Consider the following 23,508-nt stretch of genomic DNA (forward strand, 5'->3'; position numbering starts at 1 on the left):
CAATCGTCTTCAGGTGAATTTTGTTTTATGTATGTGTACGTAGCCAACGGTGCCAATCCTTTCTCTATCCCGTGCCGCATCTCCCCCCTGTCGCAGTAGCTCACATCACCCATTCTCTCTTCCACCCCGCCTCCCTCCTCCACCCCGCTCCCCTTCCTCTGCCCCCCTTCACGGCTCTAACAAAAGGGCAATTCGAGCTCGAGCCACAAAGCCAAAGTCGACTGCGCCGTACGGCGAGGACAATTAGCCAGAGGGGGGGGGGGGGGGTGCGGGGAGGGGGGGACTGAATAAAACATTTAGTGACATGTGCTCACGTGCTCGTTTAAGCCCAGATGTTCTGGGGACACGTGGTATGCACGCCAATAAGAACTGACATCATCATCATCGTCGTCGTTGTTATGATGCCACACACTCTCTCGCTCACCCACACACGCTCTCATTCACCCACACACTCTCACTCACACTCTCACTCACCCACACACTCCCTCACTCACACACACACTCTCTCACTCACCCACACACGCTCTCACTGACCCACACACGCTCTCACTCACCCACACACGCTCTCACTCACCCACACACGCTCTCACTCACCCACACACTCTCTCACTCACACACACACGCTCTCACTCACCCACACACGCTCTCACTCACCCACACACGCTCTCACTCACCCACACACTCTCTCACTCACACACTCACCCACTCACCCACACACTCTCTCACTCACACACTCTCTAACCCACACACACTCTCTCACTCACACACACTCTCTCACTCACACACTCACCCACTCACCCACACACACACACTCTCACTCACCCACACCCACACTCTCTCACTCACACACTCTCTCACCCACACACACTCTCTCACTCACACACACTCTCTCACTCACACACTCACCCACTCACCCACACACTCTCTCATTCACCCACACACACTCTCACTCACCCACACACTCTCTCACTCACACACACACACTCTCTCACTCACCCACACACTCTCTCACTCACACACTCACCCACTCACCACACACACACACACACTCTCACTCACCCACACACTCACTCACCCACACACACACTCTCTCACTCACCCACACACGCTCTCACTCACCCACACTATCTCACTCACCCACACACTCTCTCACTCACCCACTCACACACTCTCTCACTCACCCACACACTCTCTCACTCACCCACACTATCTCACTCACCCACACACTCTCTCACTCACCCACACACTCTCTCACTCACACACACACACTCTCTCACTCACCCACACATTGGCGCTACTCTAAGTAACGGCATAAAAAAACTATCTCACCAATTCGATTCCGCAGCGCAAAATCGTGGTCTAAACGTCTACTTGTTTAAATAGGCCAATTACATTATTGTTAGTAATTAAATGATCCGCGTTATCGGCATTTTGAAATAGAACACGCTGCTTGACACTATGAAGTATAGACGCAAACAAGGGCCTCCCTAAAACGTCTGAAATCTACGTTCAAAAACATCGAAAGAGGTGGCCAGGTGGCTAAGAAGTTACAGTGTTCACATTCTGGCATCAAACCGATGCGCTTCTGCAGCCGTCTGGAACGCTCTTCCGATATTTCGGAAGCAACTGGAAATATGCAGATTTAGCATTTCTTTAAAGCTGCTCTTGGTGTTGAGTTTGTTGTCCTTCCCCCGCACCCCCGATTAGCACGGTTGGCTACGTACGGTGCGAAAGACGTTCAACATACATACAAACCTGGGCGCTCACCCGTAATGTTCCAGGGTACACAAACGTGGAGAGATTATGGTCTCAGCGTGAACGCCAACGACTGCAAATCCCCCCCCCCCCCGCCACCAACAATAATTGAATTAAGGTTCGCACTTGCTTTGGCAGAATTCTCGCCTTTGAGAGTTATAAATGTCACTTTGCCCGTCACGCGACCAACGATCTCACAGCGAAGCGCGTGGGGACAGTGCGTCGCCTCCAATCGACGGAATCAGAGAGGCGACTTGAAGAATTGTTTTTTTGTGGCCATGAGTCCTGCCACGAAACGTCGTCAGCGTCCGCGCGGCCACGCTCCGTGCGATTTCCCACGGGATTCTTCGTCTAGCGAATCTGCGCCGACACAGAATCGTGACTCCAACTCACACGGCAATGGCCAGAGCGAGACAACGAAAAATTATCTTCATCACAACTAAAGCGAAACGTCGTGATTTTTATTTTATTTTACTTTACCGAAAAAACCTAAGAATATGAATCCTTGCAGTCACGAAAGCTTCAAATCTAGAACACATTCATATACTCTTGATTAGAAGCTTTCGTGACTGCAGCAATCCAGACTCTTTGGTTCTTTCGGTAAAGTCACGTAGAGTAGAAAAACAAAATAAAACTAAAAATAAAATATCACGACGTTTCGATCGCAACACAAGCTGTCGTCCTCAGGCGGATTTTTTTAAAATAATAATTCAGCAGTGGAAACTGCTGAACCACATTTATAAACTCATAATAATCTAGGCGTGTAATTACACGGCCGCGTTTTTTTTATGGTCTCGCATGTACGCTTCGTGTTGCACGTGGACATCGTCTTTTGTTGTTACTGTTGTTATTGTTGTTGTTATTGTTGTTATTGTTGTTATTGTTGTTATTGTTGTTATTGTTGTTGTTATTGTTGTTATTGTTATTGTTGTTATTGTTGTTGTTGTTATTGTTGTTGTTATTGTTGTTGTTGTTATTGTTGTTGCCGAGGGTGTAATTTGTAAAAACACCTTCGCGGAACAACGGCGCATGCCCGGCGTGCGCTTTGGAGACTTCCACCGGCCGCTCCGGCTGGGCGCACACAGAACCATCAAATTTTACGAGGCTCAAGAAGCGACGTGTTTTTAATTAAAACCCCCCGCCCATTGGGTGGTCTGACAAGGTATTATTTACGTCTTCGCCGAGCTTCGTAAGTCAGGGGCATCCTCGCATAGCTGCGGCGCGAGGTTCAAATGTCACATATCTGGCTGTCCGCCTGATGATGCACGTTCTAATTATTGGCGAGACGTGGTGCTCAAATGGTAAATGTTGTGGATTTGCTCTCCGACACAACCGCTGTGCTGTGCTAGTCACGAATCGGCACGTTCTGTTTAACGTGACAAACCGTACTCATTGGCTGTGTCGGGTGGTGGCGGGTTTAACGACACATTTATATGCATGCCACATGACCCAAAGAAAAAAAAACCTCTTCTGGATAATATTTGTCGCGAAAGCCTGCTACGTGTTGAACTACATTTTACTGATCTACAAAACGTGCACAACGTTACGAGAGGATATATCGCGTTGGTGCTTTAGCGCTAGCTTGTCGCCTACGTTTCGTTCACCGATGCGCACGTGCGTTGCAGAGGGCTTGGGAGTCGGAGGGAGATTGCGTCTCTAATGAATCGAACGGGCGTAACCCATTGTTCAATTTGTAATGTAGCCGATGTGTGCGGTCGATCGGCCCGTGCGCTAAATGTGGAAGAGCCGCTGTCCTTGTGAGGGTGTTGTTAATGATGACTCGGCGGTAGAGCGACAGGATCGTCATCCCAAAGTTGCCAGTTCAAATCTTTTTTTGTGGGCGAGGCGGAGGGGGGGGGGGGCTAACTCAGCCCATCATACCACGCGGGCCGATAAAATTAGTACCACGTTGTGGGAAAAAGTCAAAAGTGGTTGTCCCGTGCATAAACCTGCCTTATGCAGCCTAAATAAATATTCTGATTCTGGAATGTGAAATGTCCACCGCTGGCTCGGGGCGGTAAAGAGGAGGATGACCACCGATGGTTCAATGGTCATTTGAGCAGCGAGATATCGCTCGCTTGCTCTCTCTGTCTCTCTCTCGGCTCATTAATACAACAGTCGGGCGGCGTTTCGCGCCCTTTCTAATGAATCGAGCGTCCATAACCCATTGTTTCAATTGCAAATTAGCCAATTCGCAGAGCATGCCGAACGCACTCCACGTGGCCCACCGCCGGCTCGTTCCGCGTGCGCGCGCGTGTTGTGTGTTGCGTTGTGTGTTTTGTGTTATGTGTGTGTTATGTGTGTTGCGTTGTGTGTTTTGTGTTATGTGTGTGTTATGTGTGTTGCGTTGTGTGTTTTGTGTTATGTGTGTGTTATGTGTGTGTTGTGTGTGTGTTGTGTGTGTGTGTGTTGTGTGTGTGTATTATGTGTGTTATGTGTGTGTGTTGTGTGTGTGTGTGTGTGTTGTGTGTGTTGTGTGTGTTGTGTGTGTGTTGTGTGTGTGTTGTATGTGTGGTGTGTGTGTTGTGTGTGTGTTGTGTGTGTTGTGTGTGTGTTGTGTGTGTTGTGTGTGTGTTGTGTGTGTGTTGTGTGTGTGTTGCGATGTGTGTGTGTTGTGTGTGTGTGTTGTGTGTGTGTTGCGGATTGTGTGTGTTGTGTGTGTGTTGTGTGTGTGTGTTGTGTGTGTGTTGTGTGTGTATGTTGTGTTGTGTGTGTGTTGCGTTGTGTGTGTGTGTGTTGTGTGTGTTGTGTGTGTTGTGTGTGTGCTGTGTGTGTGTGTTGTGTGTGTGTGTGTTGTGTGTGTGTTGTGTGTGTGTGTGTTGTGTGTGTGTGTGTTGTGTGTGTATGTTGTGTTGTGTGTGTGTTGCGTTGTGTGTGTGTTGTGTGTGTTGTGTGTGTCGTGTGTGCTGCGTGTGTGTTGTGCTTGTTGAAGGCAGCACGACGCGCTGATTCAATATGCAGCAGCAGGTGCATCGTGCCCTCGCGGGCAGGTTCAACTCGAGCCGCACTGACGAAGCAGTGAGTGAGCGAGCTGCGGAAATGTGCCCCCCCCCACCCCCCCCTGTTTTTGTTTTGTTTGTTTGACCCTTTTTCAAATGCGAACCGATTCTAAAAACGGTTGCGGTGAAAATGTTAAGGCTCAATTGGAGACCAAAACGGTTCAAGCTTAAACGGTAGGAACGAGGCATATTGAGTCTGAGGCGGGTAGGGTTGGTGTCGAGGGGGGGGGGGGGGCTCTGCCCCGGCAAATGACCCTTGCATCCACCCCAAGTTCAGGTTCCCGAGCGGTCTGCCACTGTCACGGTGCGCCACCCCCAAAAACAGGGACCGAGCAAGTGCGCAGATTCCCCGTGTAGCCTGTGACAGACCGTTGGGGCAAGTGCTGCTAGCGAGCGCCTATGAAGGGGGCCGGCACGGCACGCGTGGGGTGTGTGGACAGCGCAACGCCCGGCCGCCTTTGTATCTTTATATTCTTAGGTTTTTTCTAAGACGGAAGCTTGTGTTGCCTCCGAAACTTCGTGATTTTTACTTTATTTTACTTTTACTTTTAATTTAATTTTTTTACCTACGTGACTTTACCGAAATAACCTAAGAATATGAATCCTTGCAGTCACGAAAGCTTCAAATCTAGAACGCCTTTGTATCTACCCGGCGGCGATGTTTACACATAGCAACTAGGTACACATTTAAGACTGAGTCGACCTAGGGGAGGTCCAGGACCGGTTCAGATTAATCGTCACCGGTGTTGGGCTTTGAGCTAGAAATCGAACTCGGGAAGCCGGATTCGTAGCGCAGCGCTAACCACTGCGCCACCGCTCCTCCGCCCCTACCGACACACACACACAGCAGCTCGACTGCTCCCTCCCACTCCTCGGCCCCTCCCCCCTCCCTCCCCCCTCCCAATCTGGGAGCTGGTGTCTGGCCTGGTCTCAAGACTATTTGTTAAGGAGGATTCTGCTATTTGGATAATTGGGCCAATTCCCGTGTATGGATGAGGGTGCTTTTGCCCGTGGGATGAAAGCGGAGTAGCCAGCGGAAGATCACGCACGCAACGGGATGACACTCCTCAAAGGACTGCGCAATTAAGCTGCATGAGCCCATCTTGCTGTACTGCCGTTGCCTGCCCACCGTGTTGGCCGAGCACGTTAGGTTTGGATGTTGGACAAATCTATGTGAGCCACCAATTATTGCCTTTCAAAATGTTGACTTCGAACTTGTGTTTAAAACCGCAAACAACCACGACTAATTGACAGACTTGCCTGTAACCTATTGACTGAGAATATAGGACACTTAAAGTTACTATTCACCCAATATACCGCATTGTATGTGCTATGAGTTATGGTTCAGAAACAGACACCATTTGCTGATTTTGGACTACAGATACTTGGTGGATAGTCTATAGTGGGTGTCATACGGAGACAAATGGCTCCTGCCATAAAAACGTGGAATTTCCTCAACTGACTAAGCACCCACCATTGTAGACGAGCACAGCGTAGGGCACATTAATGCACGGGGGACATTCATTTATGTATTTTACTTGAGGACGTAATGTTGGATGGGCTACACACGATGGGTAAGACGGCGGATCAACAACAGAGTTGCGGCCTGCAGAGGACGACCGTCGTGGAGATGCAGCAAATGACGTCACCTCGTGGGCACGAGAGAGATGAAGTCTCGTGCGTGAGAGAGATGAACTCTCGTGGGCGAGAGAGATGAACTCTCGTGCGTGTGAGAGATGAACTCTCGTGCCCACGAGAGAGATGAACTCTCGTGCGCGCGAGAGATGAACTCTCGTGCGCGCGAGAGAGATGAACTCTCGTGCGCGCGAGAGAGATGAACTCTCGTGCGCGCGAGAGATGAACTCTCGTGCGCGCGAGAGAGATGAACTCTCGTGCGCGCGAGAGAGATGAACTCTCGTGCGCGCGAGAGATGAACTCTCGTGCGCGCGAGAGAGATGAACTCTCGTGCGCGCGAGAGAGATGAACTCTCGTGCGCGAGAGAGATGAACTCTCGTGCGCGAGAGAGATGAACTCGGACTCTGGCGTACGGCACTACAACGAGAGTACCATTGCAAGACCCTCTTGACAAAATATAATCGACAACCATCGTCGTTTTACTAAGTATTTAAAGGCATATGTTTTGGGAGGCAGCGGTGATGCAGTGGTTCTTGCACTATCCTATTAAACTATTCACCAGAGTTCGATTCCGGGCCATGGCTAACAACAGTGGCGAGTGATACCTTGACCCACAGTTGGGTGTCTTCTTCACTAGCCCGGACTGACTGTTGTGGAGAAGTATGGTCAAACAATGGCCATGACCCTCGCCACGTGGGGAGGCCTTCTTCTAGCAGTGGATTGACAGTGGCCTTTAAATTGAGCACTCATGTCTTGTGTTTAGTTTGTTACCCTTCCCCCGCAACTCCAATTGGCTACGTACGGCGTGAAAGAAGTTCAACAGATATGTACATACAAGACTTACCTATCCAAAATTACCATATTTTACTATCATTCCCTATATTCGTATGCTCGTGTGAGCAGACTTAGGGTAAAACGAAGCGAGTCCGGATGTGGCGCTCCGAGATCATTCCCCGTGACGATGTTCCAGACTCATTCGGCTTCAAATGAAGCACTGCGCACGGAGACTTCCACGCGCCGGGCGGCATTGGACTAACTCGCGTCTCGCGACTACAACTCCTCAGTCCACACTTGAGGGGGTGTGTGTGTGTGGATGTGTGTGGGTGTGTGTGTGTGTGACCCTGGTGTGGAGCGGTAGTGTAGCGGTTAGCGCGCTGCGCTATGAACCCGGAGACACGAGTTCAATTCCCGCTCACGGCCAACACCAGTGACGATTATCTGAACCGGTCCTGGGCCTCCCCTAGGTCGACTCAGCCTCAAATGAGTAGCTAGTGCGGTGTGTAGTAAACATCGCCACTGGGGAGATAAAGGCGGTCGGGCGTGGTGCTGGCCACCCACCCCCTCGTGTACCGTTCCGGCCTTCATAGGTGCTCGCTAACAGCACTTGCCCCTATAGTCTGTCAAGGCTATACGGGGGATCTTTGTCTTTGTGTGACCCTGACGGCGAGCGGCACTGGCGAGAGAAAATTGCAACTTGCGAGCTCCGGCGAGGCGCTCGGGTTTCCCCGTGACGGCGGCACCACCGCCCCCCCCCCCACCCACGAACACCTCCCGGTCCATTACCGCGGCGCCGCACCCCTCCACACCAACAGCAGTGCGAGCGCCAATTTCCAACACAAACCGCTAAGCGAGCGAGCAGCAGTCATCACTCGCTAGCTCGCTCGCTCCGGCTGGCGTTGCGCAAATATCGTCGTTGCTAAGCTGTCGTGTTTTTAACACCATTAGCCATTATCGTAGTCATCATCATCATCATCGGTAGAAGCAGCAGCAGCAGCAGCAGCAACAGCAACAACAATTCGCAGCAACTTGCAGCAGCAGCAGCAACATCAGCACGTGGGGGATACGACCCGTCACTTCTGACCGCTGTCTCAGCCACGGGGACAAGGGACATGAGATCTCCCGTCAAGCGACCTCCCAGGTAACGGCGGACGAGCAGTCTCAAGTCGTGCGTAAAAACAAATAAAAAAACTAAAAATTTGTCTAAAACCCGGCGCGCTCCCCCCGGATTCTGCGCCGCGCCTCGCGATCCGATTCGGGCCGCCGATCCCCGGGCGCGAATGCGCCGCGGATCTTCAAAGCCCAAATGCGTCTCGGAGGTGAACGATCTGAAGTTGAAGGCGTGGGTGGAGTGGGAGCGTGCCTCGCTCGGCGCGCGGCGGGTAAAACGAGTCCGTGATGCGCTGCTGCTGCTGCTGTTGCCGCTGTTGCCGCTGCTGCAGTTCACTCGACGCCGCACTTTGAAGTTCATCATCAGCGCGGCGATGCGCTCACGCAGCGAGCCCGTTGCGTTCGCGCTGCTGTGCCTGCGTGTCAGTGCGGGGGTGCGTCTTATAATCCGGTAGTTAAACACTACGTGGTGAATCTGCTTGCCGCCGTTGACGGTGATGCACAACCACAAAGCGAAACAAAATATCTCAACGCGTTCAGTGTCAAATAACACCGCGGACTTCAAAACAAAACTAAATTAAATATAGGCGACGTATCGGGCGATGGTACTATGAAGAAGGGTCAATGCCCGAAACGTCGTCTATTATATGTTTGTCATTTCAGGCCACGGTGTTATATACAATCCGCTAGACGTGTGTGTGTGTGTGTGTTGAGGGTGGGGAGCGGTGGTGCAGTGGTTAGCGCTACGTTGCACTACGAACCCAGCGACCAGGGTTCGATTCCCGCTCACGGCCAACACCGGTGACGAGTATCTATCTGAACCGGTCCTGGGCCTCGCCTAGGTCGACTCAGCCTGGTGCGCTGTGTAAAAAAAAAAGTCGCCGCTTGGGAGACAAAGGCGACCGCGCGTGGTGCTCGCACACACCATCTCCTCGTGCGCCGCTGAGGCCTTCATCGGCGATGCTCGCTAAGGGCACACGGTCCAACAGTCTGGGCTACACAGATTCTCTCTCTGTCTCTGTGCATGAAGACCGCCGTGTCTTGAGGCGCTTGCTTCAGAACCCAGCCTCAAGAGCTTGTCAAAGGTTGTAAGGAGATGTTGTGTTTGTTTGTTTGTAGAAAGAACTCGCTCGCCTAAGTTCGACCCCCCCCCCCCCCTCGTGGTTAACATCGCTGCCGAGTGGACATTGATCCGGTCCTCGGTAACCTGGTGCCGTGCATAAACATCGACACACACGAGAGACAAAGGCGGCCGGGAAGGGTTCCATCCTCGCGTACCGTGACCGCCTTAATAGGTGCTCGCCGACAAGCCCCGACAGCCTGTTCCAGGGTGGTGTTAGGGGGGTGGGGGGCCCAAACTTTGACGCGTCTCGGTGACGAACCTCCCTGCGCTCCGTGAGGCTTCACGTCCCGCGCGTGTGCAGGACGCGGAGCGCTTCGCACCGCCGATCGAGTCGACGAATCCGTGGATGCGACGCGAGTGGGAAGTCCTCTCCGAGCGTGTCCTGGCCCCCGGCGAGGTCGTCTCGGCCTCAGCGCAGCTACTTATTCCGCTGCGCGAACAGCGATCGCCACCGGAGGGGCAAAGGCGGGCTGGCGTGTTGCTGTTCGGCTGCCCATTATCTCACACTTCGTTAACCCTGACGGCGCTTCAAGGTTTGCTCGCTATCAAGCACTCAAACCAACGACAGCCTCGCAAAGCATGCGCGGCAGATCCTCATCTCTCTGTGTGTGTGTGTGTGTGCAAATAATGCACACAAAATTTGCACACACACACACACATCAGTGGAAGCTGATGTCTGAACCTGTTCTGTCATTCCGCTCGGTCCACTCGGTCCGTAATGAACACTGAATTACGATTCGTAAATGGACATCAGCGCTGCAAAGACACGGGCGGATCGGGTGTTGGTAATTGTCGTCACTTACTCCCTTTGTGTGCCATATCGGCCTTAATATATGCTTGCTCATAACATATATCCGTGTGTGTGTGCAGGAGTATGTGCAAACAAGGTGCACACACACACACGTGCAAGCGTGTATCGGTGGCGAGTGATAGCTGAAACCGGAGTTGCGTCTCACCTTGGGGCGACGGGGCCTTAAAGTAACTGGCACTGCAGGTGCGGCGTGTAGCCATCGGAAGTGGGGGATACAAATACGGTCGGGACGTATAGCTGGGCCACACCGCCTCTTCCGTGTACCTTAACGACCTTCAAATGCGTCGCTTACACTGCCTCCCCCCCCCCGCACAAACTACGCAGGATATCATATTCTTGGGTCTTTCGGTAAAGTCACGTAGATAGGTTCTAAATAAAATAACAAAAACTACGACGTTTCGATCGCAACACAAGCAATCGTCATTTGTTTTCTTCTCCTGATGACGACTGCTTGTTTTTGCAATAGAAACGTCGTAGTTTTTTGTTATTTTCATTGAACCTATCGACTTTACCGAAAGACCCAAGCATGTGAATTCCTGCAGTCGCGAACGCTTTGAGTCACGATTTTACGCAGGAGATTATTCAGAAGTGGCAGGCGGTGTAACTGCACCGTGCCCCACGATTCAGAGACACTCAGTACGCCGGGCTAACTGGAGTGCAGGGTGGGGGGATGTTGAACTTGGAGCAGTGGGGGGGGGAGGGTATTGTACTCATTGCCCCAGGGCCCATGCCAACCACGCGACATCGCTGCTATAAATACCTCGGCTCGATGGGAGGTCGCTCCTTCTCATCTGCTGCCCCCAAAATATAGAATATCCCACCTCTCACCCTCCGTCCGTGCTGTCGGCTCACTGCCGATGTTCGAGTCTATATCCTTCTCTTCTGCGTCGGGCTGCCCCGTCTCTCGTCCAGTAAAGACAACAGACAAAGATCCCCCGTGTAGCCTGAACAGACTGTCGGGGCAAGTGCTGTTCGCGAGCGCCTATGAAGGCCGGCCAAGGCACACGAGGGGATGGGTGGCCAACAACACGCCCGGCCGCCTTTGTCTCTCTCATGGCGATGTTTACACAACGCACCAGGTACTGTATTCACTTGAAGCTGAGTTTACCTAGAGGAGGCCCAGAAAACGGCTCAGATATTTGTCAGCGATGTTGGCCGTGAGCTGGAATTGAATTCGTGCCGACGGTGTTCACAGCGCATTGCGATAACCACTGCGCCACCGCTCCCCAACCCGTGAGCCCGCTCTATATACATACACACTACCATCTACAACTCGACGTAGACACACAAGTCATGGGTACAGCACTTTCCACAAAAAGTCTGCGAAGGCTATATGGGAGATCTTTGTCTTGGTACCCGGTCTCAGTGCACAAGTGGTTTCGCCGCGCACTCCGTCTGAGAAATTACGTAACAGGGGCGAGAGGGAAGCCTTCAGAGTTAAAGGCGCAGCCCTGCAATGGCTTTCTCCCGCCGCTGCTGGCGGAAGGTTCTCCCACTCGAGCCAACTCCCCAGAGAGATAAAGAGCGCCTCTACGATGATACATTGGCCTACTCTTCCACGCTGCACCCATACGTCTCGGTAGAGGAGAGTTCTTAAAGCGCGCATCAACATTTCGATTTAAAGCTTTCGTGACTGCAGGGATTCATCTTCTTGGTTCTTTCGGTAAAGTCACGTAGAAGGGAAATAATAAAATAATAAAAATAAAACATAATAAATTACGATGTATTGCCCCAAACCTCGCTCGCTTCTCCGTGGTCGCGTGCGGAAGCGCCTCGAGTCGATTTGTGGTCTCACCCCCCCTCCCCTCCCCCGGCCCCAGCGTCTCCGCTTTGGCACTCTGGCACAGGGTCCCCCACTCTGGCACGCCCCCCCCCCCCCCCCCCCACCACCACCACCATAGCCGTCTCTGCTTTACTGCGGCGGTCGAGAGTACGCGCCGAGGTGGAGTGACGAGCAGCGCTGCGCTCCGCTGCTCGAGCTGCTGCGTCTCAGCGGGTCGCGGTGCTCGAGGCACCTGGGGCAGCTTGTCCCCTCCGCGCACGGAATGACGGGAGCGGCCCACGCGGGGCTCTGCGCAGCGTCAATTCTCACGCGGGGTGGACAATTGGTAAAGGGGCCGTCCGTAAATGACGTCACGCACCTCTAGGGGGGGGGGGTCAGACATTTGTGACGATGTGTGACGAGGGGGGGGGGGTCCAAAATCATCCAAAATTGTGTGACGTCATTTATGGACGGCCCCAAAACCGATAGCCGCGTGGGATGCGCGTCACCTGGTGCAGCGTCGTGCGAGCGACGGCTGCGTTCTGCAAGTCGGATGCTGAACACAATGAGTATCTGTAAAAAAAGAAAAAGAGCTTTATCGCTCATCGGATTCCTCCGGTATGAATGCATATTGCGATTCAATGCAGTCAGCTTCAAGCATGCTGGTGATAATAATTATGATGATGATTGGATCATGATGATGACAATGTTGACGTACATAATACCTGGAAGAATGTGAATGTCACTGCTGCTGATATGCACACAATGCCTTCAGGAATAATGATGATGATTATCATAATGACGAACAGCGTGCACATCCTTTGGATGTGACCGTCCGTCCCTACCTCCCTCAGCTCACCAGCCAGCAAAACTTTTTTTCGAATATAGCTATGACGATGATGATGCACGCAATAGGCTACCTGCAGGAATATGGATAAGGACGATGATGCCTGCCGCTGCAACTGCAGCTGATGATGATAAAATGCAACGCTTCCGCTGTTGCTCATGATGCTGCTTCTATTGCTGCTGCTGCTGCTTACAATGACGACGACGATGCTGATGTGTGGACTTCGTCTCCTGTTGCTACAGGTGCCGCACCTTCTCCTCCGCGCGTCGACCGAACAAACGAGCACGTGCCGCCTCGGCGTGAAGAGCCCGGACGAGGGCGGGCACTGCGACGGCGGAGAGACGACGGCCACCCCCGACGCCAGGATGCCGCTCCTGTCCGGCGTGAGCGAGAGCCGCCCGCGCGCATCCATCAGCCCTCTCCTGCCGTCTCCGCTCGACTTGCCGCTGAGCCCCTGCGGGTCCCATGCGGACAGCAGCCCGGTCAAGGGCCTCTACTACCGACTGCTCGCGCCCAGGAGACGCGCCGACCTGCTGGTGAACGTGGGCGGCCTGCGTTACGCGTTCGCGTGGACCGACCTCGAAAGGTTCCCCCTGAGCCGCCTGGGCAGGCTGCGAGCGTGCAGCAATCGCGAGGACATCCTGGCGCTGTGCGACGACTACGACGTCTCGCTCAACGAGTTCTTCTTCGACCGAAACCCCGGCGCATTCAGGGCCATCATGACCTTCCTGCGCGCGGGCAAACTGCGGATACTCGGCGGCGTGTGCGTGCTGTCGTTCCGGGAGGAGCTCAGCTACTGGGGCGTGGAGGAGAACAACTTGGAGGTGTGCTGCCTGAGCCGCATCCTGCAGAAGGACGGCGAGATGCAGCAGCAGCAGCAGTGCGACGAACAAGACGGCATCGGCGGTGACGCTGACGAGGCCGCCGCCGGCGCCGAGATGAACGGCGACGACGACGTCTTCGGGGCGGATGACGCCGAGGGGATGAAGCTGGGCCGACCCACGCGCTGCGTGCGCGCGATGGGCCACCTACGGGACATGGTGGAGAACCCGAGCTCGGGACCCGCGGGGAAGGCGTTCGCCTGCATCTCCGTGGCCTTCGTGACCATCACGGCCGTGAGCCTGTGCGTGGGGACCATGCCCGAGCTCAGGGAGGAGAAGGTGTGACCCGCGTGCGTGCGCGTGCCCGTGCGCGTGCCCGTGCGGGTGCGTGCGTGCTCGTGTGCGGCGGAGCGGTAGCGCCCCGCGCGCTACGATCCCGACGGCACGAGTTCCAATCCCGCTCACGGCCAACACCAGTGACAATTATCTGAACCGGTTATGGGCATCCCCTAGGTCGACTCAGCCTCAAATGAGTACCTGGTGCGATGTGTAAACATCACCACTGGGGAGACAAAGGCGGCCGGGCGTGGTGCTGGCCACCCACCCCCTCGTGTGCCGTGCCGGCCTTCATAGGTGCTCGCTAACAGCACTTGCCCCTACATTCTGTTAAGGCTACGCGGGGGATCTTAGTCTTTGTTCAACGCTTGATCAACACGTGTGTTGGACTCGGCAAACGCTTCAGAACCTCAAAGAGCAACTTACTCAAACGGTCTGCTGAAGCCCATCCTGGATGTTCTTGTACTCGTGATAATCTCAGTCAGCCAATCGACACCACCCGGCTCGTGCCGTGTTTTCCTGCAAAGCGCACCTAGCCTGGAACAAGCGCCGTCCTGACGTCACCGCCACTTAGTGGGGCAATGTTAGCGTTGTAGCTGCTGCTTTTCTATGTACTCACGGCAAACTTCTTTCGCACCGTACGTAGCCAACCGTACTAATGGGAGGTGCGATTCGCGCACTGCGCTACGAACCCGGCGACCCGGGTTCGATTGCCGCTCACGGCCACTAACACCAGTGACGATTATCTGACCCATTTCTGCGCCTCCCCTAGGTCGACTCAGCCTCAAATGAGTATCTGGTGCGGTGTGTAATCATCGCCACTAAAGAGACAAAGGCAGCAGGGCGTGGTGCTGGCCCCACCCACCCCGTCCTGTGCCGTGACGGCCTTTGCTCGCTCACAGCAACTTCTGTCTCTGTATGTTAGAATATGAGAATATGTGTGAGAGAAACAACCATACTTCTCCGATTTATTAACCTGGTCATGGCCTATGGCCCCGGGTAAAGCTGCGTGGCCGGGAGTCAGAGCCATTCGCTTTACGGTGCGGCGGGGATGTCCTCTGGCCACGACACAGTTGAACGTATATTTCCACCAAGTAGTTTGGGAAACTTTTTCATGGCTGCACCAGAGGAATTTCCATCTGGTACAGAGACATTGGGAGGCTGATCGATGCCCTGGTGCGATCAAGGAATGTCGTCCTTCTGGTCAACCTTGTCGTGTATGCCGATGATCTGGTAATTGCTGCTCATTCTAGATTTGAAGCTTTCGTGACTGCAAGGATTCATACTCTTAGTTCTTTCGGTAAAGTCACGTAGGTAAAAATGAATTTTTTTTTAATAAAAAATAAAATAATAAAATCACGACGTTTCGGAGGCAACACAAGTCTCCGTCATCAAGTGGGACCGTCACAGCCAGATTTGTTTGCACCCCGTGCTCTTTTTTAGCACCCCCCCCCCCCTTCCAATACGTTATCATGTGCACCAACACGGACTTGCGCACAAACACGTCCACATCGACGCCTACGAGCACCTCGTGCTCTCTTTTAGCCCCCCCCCCCTCCCGATACGTTCCATTCATTGGCTACCACATTCTGATAAGCCCCCCCCCTCTCCTTCCCCCCCCAACTTGTATTTAAGGGCTTGCATCTCACTTGATGCAGCAAATCTGGCTGTGACGGTCCCACCTGATGACGGAGACTTGTGTTGCCTCCGAAACGTCGTGATTTTATAAAGTTATTATTTATTAATTTTAATTTCATTTTTTTACCTACGTGACTTTACCGAAAGAACTAAGAGTAATTGCTGCTCACTCTGAGAAACAGTTGGAGACTTCTTTTGAACCTGACGCGTGCCACTAAGAAGTACAGCCTTCCCATCGGCCTCACAAAAAACAAAGCACCTGCCTGGGTGTTTTATTTGATGTCATCCTCCAGGCACCGGGACAGTTTGCTTCTGACAAACTCCAGTATCGCAGCAGAGATCTCGCTCTGAATCGATTAAGCGGTTTAATATGTTGAGATGTGTAACGCTGTGTGGAAGTAATCTGGCATATTGCTCCACGTGAAGCTCGGAGTTTTCACGTCCACAGTTGTACTCTCTCTTCTTCGTGCTTGCAAAACATAGATCGCGTTAAAGTAACATCTGCACCGGCTTGAAGCGTTCAAGCAAGACAGCCGACAATCAATCCTGCATGGGTTAAACCAGAATGGATTGTGAGAGGAACTCACAGATCCCTGAACGCTCTGGACACATTCCTATCCGTGAGCTCTTACGACAGGCGAGGCAGCGTTGGCTGGGTCATGTAGCCCGCATGCCCAAGCAGCTTGTTGGGCCAGAGAGAGAGAGAGAGCTAAACGGGTGCGACGTGGGCGAGAGAAGAAATTGACTGATGCGGTACAGGAGGAAGTGGAGCTAGTTTGACATGCTGATAACTGGTACCATCGGTGTCAAGATCGGCCTCTGTCGGGGAGGCTCAAAAAGGACGCTGCTGGGCAGTTGGAGGCAGTCACTCTCCAATAACGGAGGGCAGAGGAGGAACACTCACAACAACGAGCGGAGAGCCTGGTGGATAAAACGCAATTTGGAATAGTGGGGAGCGCATGTGGTGCATCTGCCACTCAACTTAGCCAGTCAACCCATGGCACCTGGGTCTGTCCCCTGACCTCCCGCCAGCGAATATTCGATACTTCACGTGGCCTCACAGTGCACCTAGCCTGGCACAAGCGCCGTGGTGACGTCGCCATGATGGCTGTTGCGTGAGAGAGTATCAGAGAGAGCTAAGTGGGGCGCGGTAGCGCTGCTGTGGTTAGCTGACTGTCGTAGCGCTGTGGTTAGCTGACTGTGGTAGCAGCTGTGGTTAGCTGACTGTGGTAGCAGCTGTGGTTAGCTGACTGTGGTAGCAGCTGTGGTTAGCTGACTGTGGTGGTGCTGTGGTTAGCTGACTGTGGTAGCAGCTGTGGTTAGCTGACTGTGGTAGTGCTGTGGTTAGCTGATTGCGGTAGCAGCTGTGGTTAGCTGACTGTGGTAGCAGCTGTGGTTAGCTGACTGTGGTAGCAGCTGTGGTTAGTTGACTGTGGTGGTGCTGTGGTTAGCTGACTGTAGTGGTGCTGTGGTTAGCTGACTGTGGTAGCAGCTGTGGTTAGTTGACTGTGGTGGTGCTGTGGTTAGCTGACTGTGGTGGTGCTGTGGTTAGCTGACTGTGGTGGTGCTGTGGTTAGCTGACTGTGGTGGTGATGTGGTTAGCTGACTGTGGTGGTGCTGAGGTTAGCTGTCTGTGGTAGCAGCTGTGGTTAGCTGACTGTGGTAGCAGCTGTGGTTAGCTGACTGTGGTGGTGCTGTGGTTAGCTGACTGTGGTAGCAGCTGTGGTTAGCTGACTGTGGTGGTGCTGTGGTTAGCTGACTGTGGTGGCGCTGTGGTTAGCTGACTGTGGTGGTGCTGTGGTTAGCTGACTGTGGTGGTGCTGTGGTTAGCTGACTGTGGTGGTGATGTGGTTAGCTGACTGTGGTGGTGCTGTGGTTAGCTGACTGTGGTGGTGATGTGGTTAGCTGACTGTGGTAGCATCTGTGGTTAGTTGACTGTGGTAGCAGCTGTGGTTAGCCCGCTTGCGCTACGATTCCCGGCGACCCCGCGCTGAATTTCCGCTCCCGGCTAATGTCATTGGCGAACATCTGAACCCGTGCTGAGCCTCCTTTCGATCGACTCAGCCACAAATAATGATTAACTGCTGCGGTGTGTAAGCATCAGCACATACACGTCAACCCCTTATCAGTGCCTACCATATTACACACCAATTCAGTCACCCCGTGCCCCTTATACATCTGAACGTTCATCCTACAAAGTGATAAACACAAACAAATAGACACATTTCTTAGCCCGTATTGAAACGTCTATACGCCGTATGGACCTGAAAACTCAATTATCCCCGTCCGAGAACACGGGGTTCATCCGTACGAGTTGACGCGGTATGTCAGCACCACCGGGGGAGACAAAGGCGACCAAGCGTGGCATTGCCGATGTGTCTAGACATCCCTTGGAGTTTCGCGTGTTAGTCTTTATAGGCGCTCGTTAACAAACGGTACTTGCCTTGACAGTCCATAAAGGCTACACGGGAGGGTGGGGGGGGTGGGATCTGTTTCGCCGTTGTTCGTGCGTGGTGTGTAATTGTAGCTGTGTGCGCGTGTGTGCTTACACTTCATTAACAAGTTTGCCGATAGGGCTGTGGACTCGCGTGACCCATGGCGGGTCGTCAATCGTGTGCCCTTGTCACGACGGCGCTGGTGTCAGTGTCATCGCCAAACCGCGACCTGTTCGCTCGCTCACGCTCTTACAATTGTCATCGCTGCACGTTGCCGATTGCGCGCAAAGATTCTCGCTCGCGCGTTTGCACAATCATCCCACCAGCAGCTAAATTGGGAGGCGGTCGAGAGATGTCGTATTTATTGTAGGGCCAATGCCGTTGATGTCACCGCACGATGACATCGCTTCCTTCAGCTGGAACCCGCCGCTGTTGAGAAGTCGACACTCGATCTGCCCACACCGGTGGCAAGCGGTCTTTGTGCAAGGCGGTCATCCTGCATCCAAGCACGAGGCACACTTAAACCCGCCTCCACCTCCCGCTCCGTGTCCAGGATCCGACACGGTTTTGGTCACACGCAGAACCGGCCTGGGTTGATTTCAGCCGGCTCTGTTAAGGTCGGCGACTGGCAAAAAAAAATTCCCGTACCCGACACACCACATCATGTGCACCTACCCAGCTGTGGGTACTGGTCACATGCCCACTTCAGTCTGCCAGCGGTCCGCCGTGATAAAAATGAGTAAGAAATGAAGCCCGAGTCACAACAACACAATATAACGCATTGTACTAAAAACATGACGCTCACCCAAACACCTTGATGAGTGTGTCCGTGTTGCTGGCGTCTCTCTCTCACTCTCTCTCTCTGCACCACCTCCGCCCCAACTCCCTCGCCCTCGCAGGGCGAGTGCTCTCAAAAGTGCCGCGACATCTTCGTCGTGGAGAGCGTGTGCGTGGCGTGGTTCTCGCTCGAGTTCGCGCTGCGCTTCGTGCAGGCGCGCAGCAAGTGCCGCTTCATGCGCACCCCGCTCAACGTTATCGACATGATCGCCATCCTGCCCTACTACGTCACGCTGCTCGTCGACTCTCTCTCGGACCCCAAGGACAAAGCGGCGGGCGGCGGCAGCTACCTGGAGAAGGTGGGCCTCGTGCTCAGGGTGCTGCGTGCGCTGCGCATCCTCTACGTGATGCGCCTGGCGCGTCACTCGCTCGGCCTCCAATCCCTGGGCCTCACCGTCCGCCGCTGCACGCGCGAGTTCGGCCTCCTCGTGCTCTTCCTGTGCGTGGCCATGGCCCTGTTCGCGCCGCTCGAGCACCTCGTCGAGAGCGAGATGGGCAACAGGGAGAGCTTCTCGAGCGTGCCGGCAACCTACTGGTGGGCCATCATCTCCATGACCACGGTGGGCTACGGGGACGTGGTGCCGCACAGCGTGCCCGGGCAGGTGGTGGCTCTGAGCAGCATCCTCAGCGGAATTCTGCTCATGGCCTTTCCCGTCACCTCCATCTTCCACACCTTCTCGCGCTCGTACGTCGAGCTCAAAGAGCAGCAGCAGCAGGCGACGAGGAGGGGAGGACGCAGGTTCCACGTGAAGGCGCGCGGTAGCGACAGCTCGTGATGATCCATGGGGGGTGGGGGGACTATTGACGACGATTTTGACGACACCTCCGAATGGCAGAACACCGATGACGCGTGAGTGTGGCCCCCTGCGTGGCTTATGGAGAAACGGAGGGCTGCTCCGAGGCACGGCCGAAAACCAAGGGTCGCGTGAGACGACTGAACCACGGTGGTCGCGTGAGTTTGGGAAGGGAGGGAAAGAAGGCTGAGCACGCAGGGTCCAGGGCGATAGCGGGACCCGTGACAAGCGATGACATGACAGAGATGGAGGAGGCATGGAGGAACTGAAACCTTATTTTTTGATACTGGCAAGGGGGGAGTCCCATGATGTAGCTGCTCGCCCCGAGCTCTCAATGCCCTGATAGTGGCGTCGTCTTTGTGCTGTTCGCCTTTTGGCGTCCTCTGGTCTAACGCAGTTTGAGACGAGGCTCTAAAGAAAGCTGTCTCTGGTGTGGGTCAATCAGTTTCAAAGACAATGCATCATCATATACTGTCAGAGCATGTGTTTTTTTGTTTGCATGTTCACCACAAGTATGTGTGGTTGATGCACACGTGATTCCTTGCAAAAGGTTTCAGTTTGGTGTTTTAACATCTTAACACGTGTTGCATTGCCAGAACGGGTAAAACCTATTCTTGTATTTTGATACTGGCAAGGGAGGTGCCGTGAGGCAAGGCGAAAATGAAGCCGGGATGGGTTGGAAGGCATCCAGGGGATGTCGTCATAGCCGGACCTGCAGGTCATGTCTGGGAATTGAAACTGATGACGACGAAGACGGCGGCGTGTTTAACCTGTTACATGCCTCGTTCACACGGACACGAACATCCAGAGACATTTTAGGGCACAGACCGTATTGAAATTCACGCGTAATTGGTGATCGTCGGCAGAGTATTGAAAACAGCCGCTTGTGGTGATGATGTCATCAACATTCGTTGTAGTTGTGAATAGAAGAGGCAGCTTTGATTTGATGACTGGATGTTTACGAAGGATGACGATACCTGCGCCGCTGTTTCTACCGCAGCAAACAACGCTGCTGCCTCTTGGCTTCTCCCTTGCAGCATGCAGCACGGTAACAGGTGTCCGTGCTCAAGAGAGCACTGCAGTGTTCGGAGCAAGGCTTTCAGAAGCAAAGATGTGACACTGCATTTGTTGTAATGCACAAACGCGCATGAAAAACACTCAACACTCTCGCCATTAACCCTGTGCCCGAAATAGGGAATATTGTGTCCCCTCGGCAGCGGCGTGCTCAATGGCCCTTCTACGTGGCAGAAAGATCTTTTCAAAAGCAAGACCTTTCTAACGGAGACCTGTGTTTAACATGTAGGCTTTCGCGAACAATATCATCCATAATACAAGTTTGTTTTGGGTTAGAAAGCGTAAATATATAAATGTGTTGTTAAATCTACCACCACCAGACACATCCAATTAGTAATGTGTGTTACGTAAACAGAACGTGGCCAATTCGTCACTAGTACAGCACTAACCGGTGTGTTGGAGAGCCAAGCCACAACATTCACAATCTGAGTACGACATTTCGCCAGTAATTACAACTAGCTTCATCAGGCGACGGCCAGGTTTGTGACAACCCTTACGAATTGGCTGTGTCGGGTGGTGGCGGGTTTAACGACACATGAATATATTTATGCGATATAACCCTAAAAAACAACCTGCATCATGCAGACACTGTGTGCTTTTTAAATTTCGATTTAAAACTTTCGTGACTGCAGGGATTCATATTCTTGTTTTTTTCGGTAAAGTCATGTAGAAGGGAAATAATAAAATAATAATAAATATCAAACAATAAAAATTCTCACGACGTTTCGACTGCAACACGAGCAATCATCATCAGGTGTAAAATCCACAGCAAGAAAATTTGAAATTTTCCACAGCAAGAAAACTTCAAATTTTCTTGCTGTGGATTTCACACCTGATGATGATTGCTTGTGTTGCAGTTGAAACGTCGTGAGAATTTTTATTGTTTATTATTTTTATTATTTCTCCTCTACGTGACTTTACCGAAAGAACCAAGAATACTGTGTGCTTTGCCAGCGGCCGACCGCTCACATTCAACAACACTCCGTTCGATCAAGTCGTTCGATCATCGATCGCAGAACCTTTGGCGGCTCGCAACTGTTAACCGGTTAAACACGAAACGGCGACGGAGGTCCCAGGCACGGCGAGAACTTGGGACACATGAAGCCTTCGCACGTGAAGCCCTTGGGAGCTGTACACCAAACCACGCGCGAGTTTCGTGGGATGGCGGTGAGTTTGGCACAAGGAGTTTTGTAACTCGGCACTTCTCGCCTTCAATAGAAGCGCTATTAGTGAATGCAGGGAGCGCACCGAGTGAATATGAACGCAAGGAGCCGAGTGCGAATCGTCAAATGTTGGAGGCAATGTCGTCTTGCTCGGCGTGTTCGCTGCGCACAATGCATGCAGGCATGCTGGTGGCGACGACGATTGATGATGATGATGATGGATTGCATGATAACGATGATAGATTGGAGGATGCTGATGATTGATTGGATGATGGTGATTATGATTGATTATATGATGATGATAATAATAATAACGATGCACGTAATAATAATAATACCTGCAGGCATGATAATGATGTTTCATTGAATCATTGATCATCATTGAATGACGACAATGGACATTGAACGATGGTGATTATTATGATAATACTATTTATGCAAAGCGAGATTTAGCTCGCGGAAGGCAAAGGAAAGTGATGGTAATTAGTGATGGGTTAACACGGAAGCTTTCATGACCAATATTATAGAGGCTTTAGGGTTATATCGCTTAAATATCTAAATGTGTCGTTAAACCCGCCACCACCCGACACAGGCAATCAGGTTGGTTTGTCACAGAACCTTACTAATTGGCTGTGTCGGATGGTGGCGGGTTTAACGACACATTTATATATTTACACGATCTAACACAAAAAACTGTATTATGGATGATATTGGTCGCGAAAGCCTACTACGCGTTAAACTGAACAAAACGTGTCAAATCGTTGCTAGTTCAGCACACCGGTGTGTTGGAGAGTAAACCCACAACATCTACAAACCCACAAGGTCTACAATTGTACACGTGGGTTCACTCTCCAATGCACAACCGGTGTGCCGAACTAGTAACGAGTTGACACGTTTTGTCTACGTGACCAACCCTCACTAATTGGCTGTGTCGGGTGGTGGCGGCTTTAACGACACATCGACTATCGATGCGCACACAAGATCTGGCTAAACCCAGGCACGCGACTTTGCGTTGAACTCGAAGCTTCGGCGGTGGCTGTTTGCGGTTCCGCCTGGGGAATGTACGGACAGCAAATGACATCGGGGTCGAGAGCGGACAATGTCGTCTCACCCCCCCCCCACTCTCCCACCCCGAGGCGTGACTCGCGCCAGTGAATAAAAAAAATGAAACTCAAAAAAGAAAGTTGCCTCTTGCCACTCCGAAACGAGAAACGATGGCGATGAGCTCCATCTAAGTGGCTCTCAACTGGGGGGTGGGGTGCGCGTGGCAATGTCCCGGGGGTAGGTCACGTGAGGTGGATTTAAAACGTGTGGAATATGGTGGCCATCATCCGGTGAATAATCGTGTTGTACGAATCTGCCGACATGAAATAACTACGATAACGTCAAATTTTGTAACCTATAACGATACGAATTACTTTTTTTTTTGGTAAAGTCACGTAGGTAATGCTGTTAACAGCAGCATTCCAAGTATTATAGTGAGTATAATGTTTAATTTTTTTATTTTTTTATTTTTTTATTTCCATTCTACGTGACTTTACCGAAAGAACCAAGAAGATGAATCCCTGCTGTCACGAAAGCTTTAAATCGA

At 52.4% G+C, this 23,508-nt stretch overlaps 1 protein-coding gene across 1 annotated transcript; it reads left to right on the forward strand.

Moving 5' to 3' along the window:
• The first annotated feature begins 13,184 nt into the window (after positions 1–13,184).
• Positions 13,185–21,421, forward strand: KCNG2 (potassium voltage-gated channel modifier subfamily G member 2). The gene is made up of 2 exons (XM_061548464.1): positions 13,185–13,979; positions 18,949–21,421. The coding sequence occupies exons 1-2, from the start codon at positions 13,185–13,187 to the stop codon at positions 19,660–19,662; spliced, it is 1,509 nt and encodes a 502-aa protein (XP_061404448.1). The 3' UTR covers positions 19,663–21,421.
• Positions 21,422–23,508: the final 2,087 nt, after the last annotated feature.

The sequence above is a fragment of the Lethenteron reissneri genome, chromosome 9 (assembly GCF_015708825.2).
Source record: "Lethenteron reissneri isolate LAM-NWPU_2019-01 chromosome 9, ASM1570882v1, whole genome shotgun sequence".
In the NCBI taxonomy this organism is placed as follows: Eukaryota; Metazoa; Chordata; class Hyperoartia; order Petromyzontiformes; family Petromyzontidae; genus Lethenteron; species Lethenteron reissneri.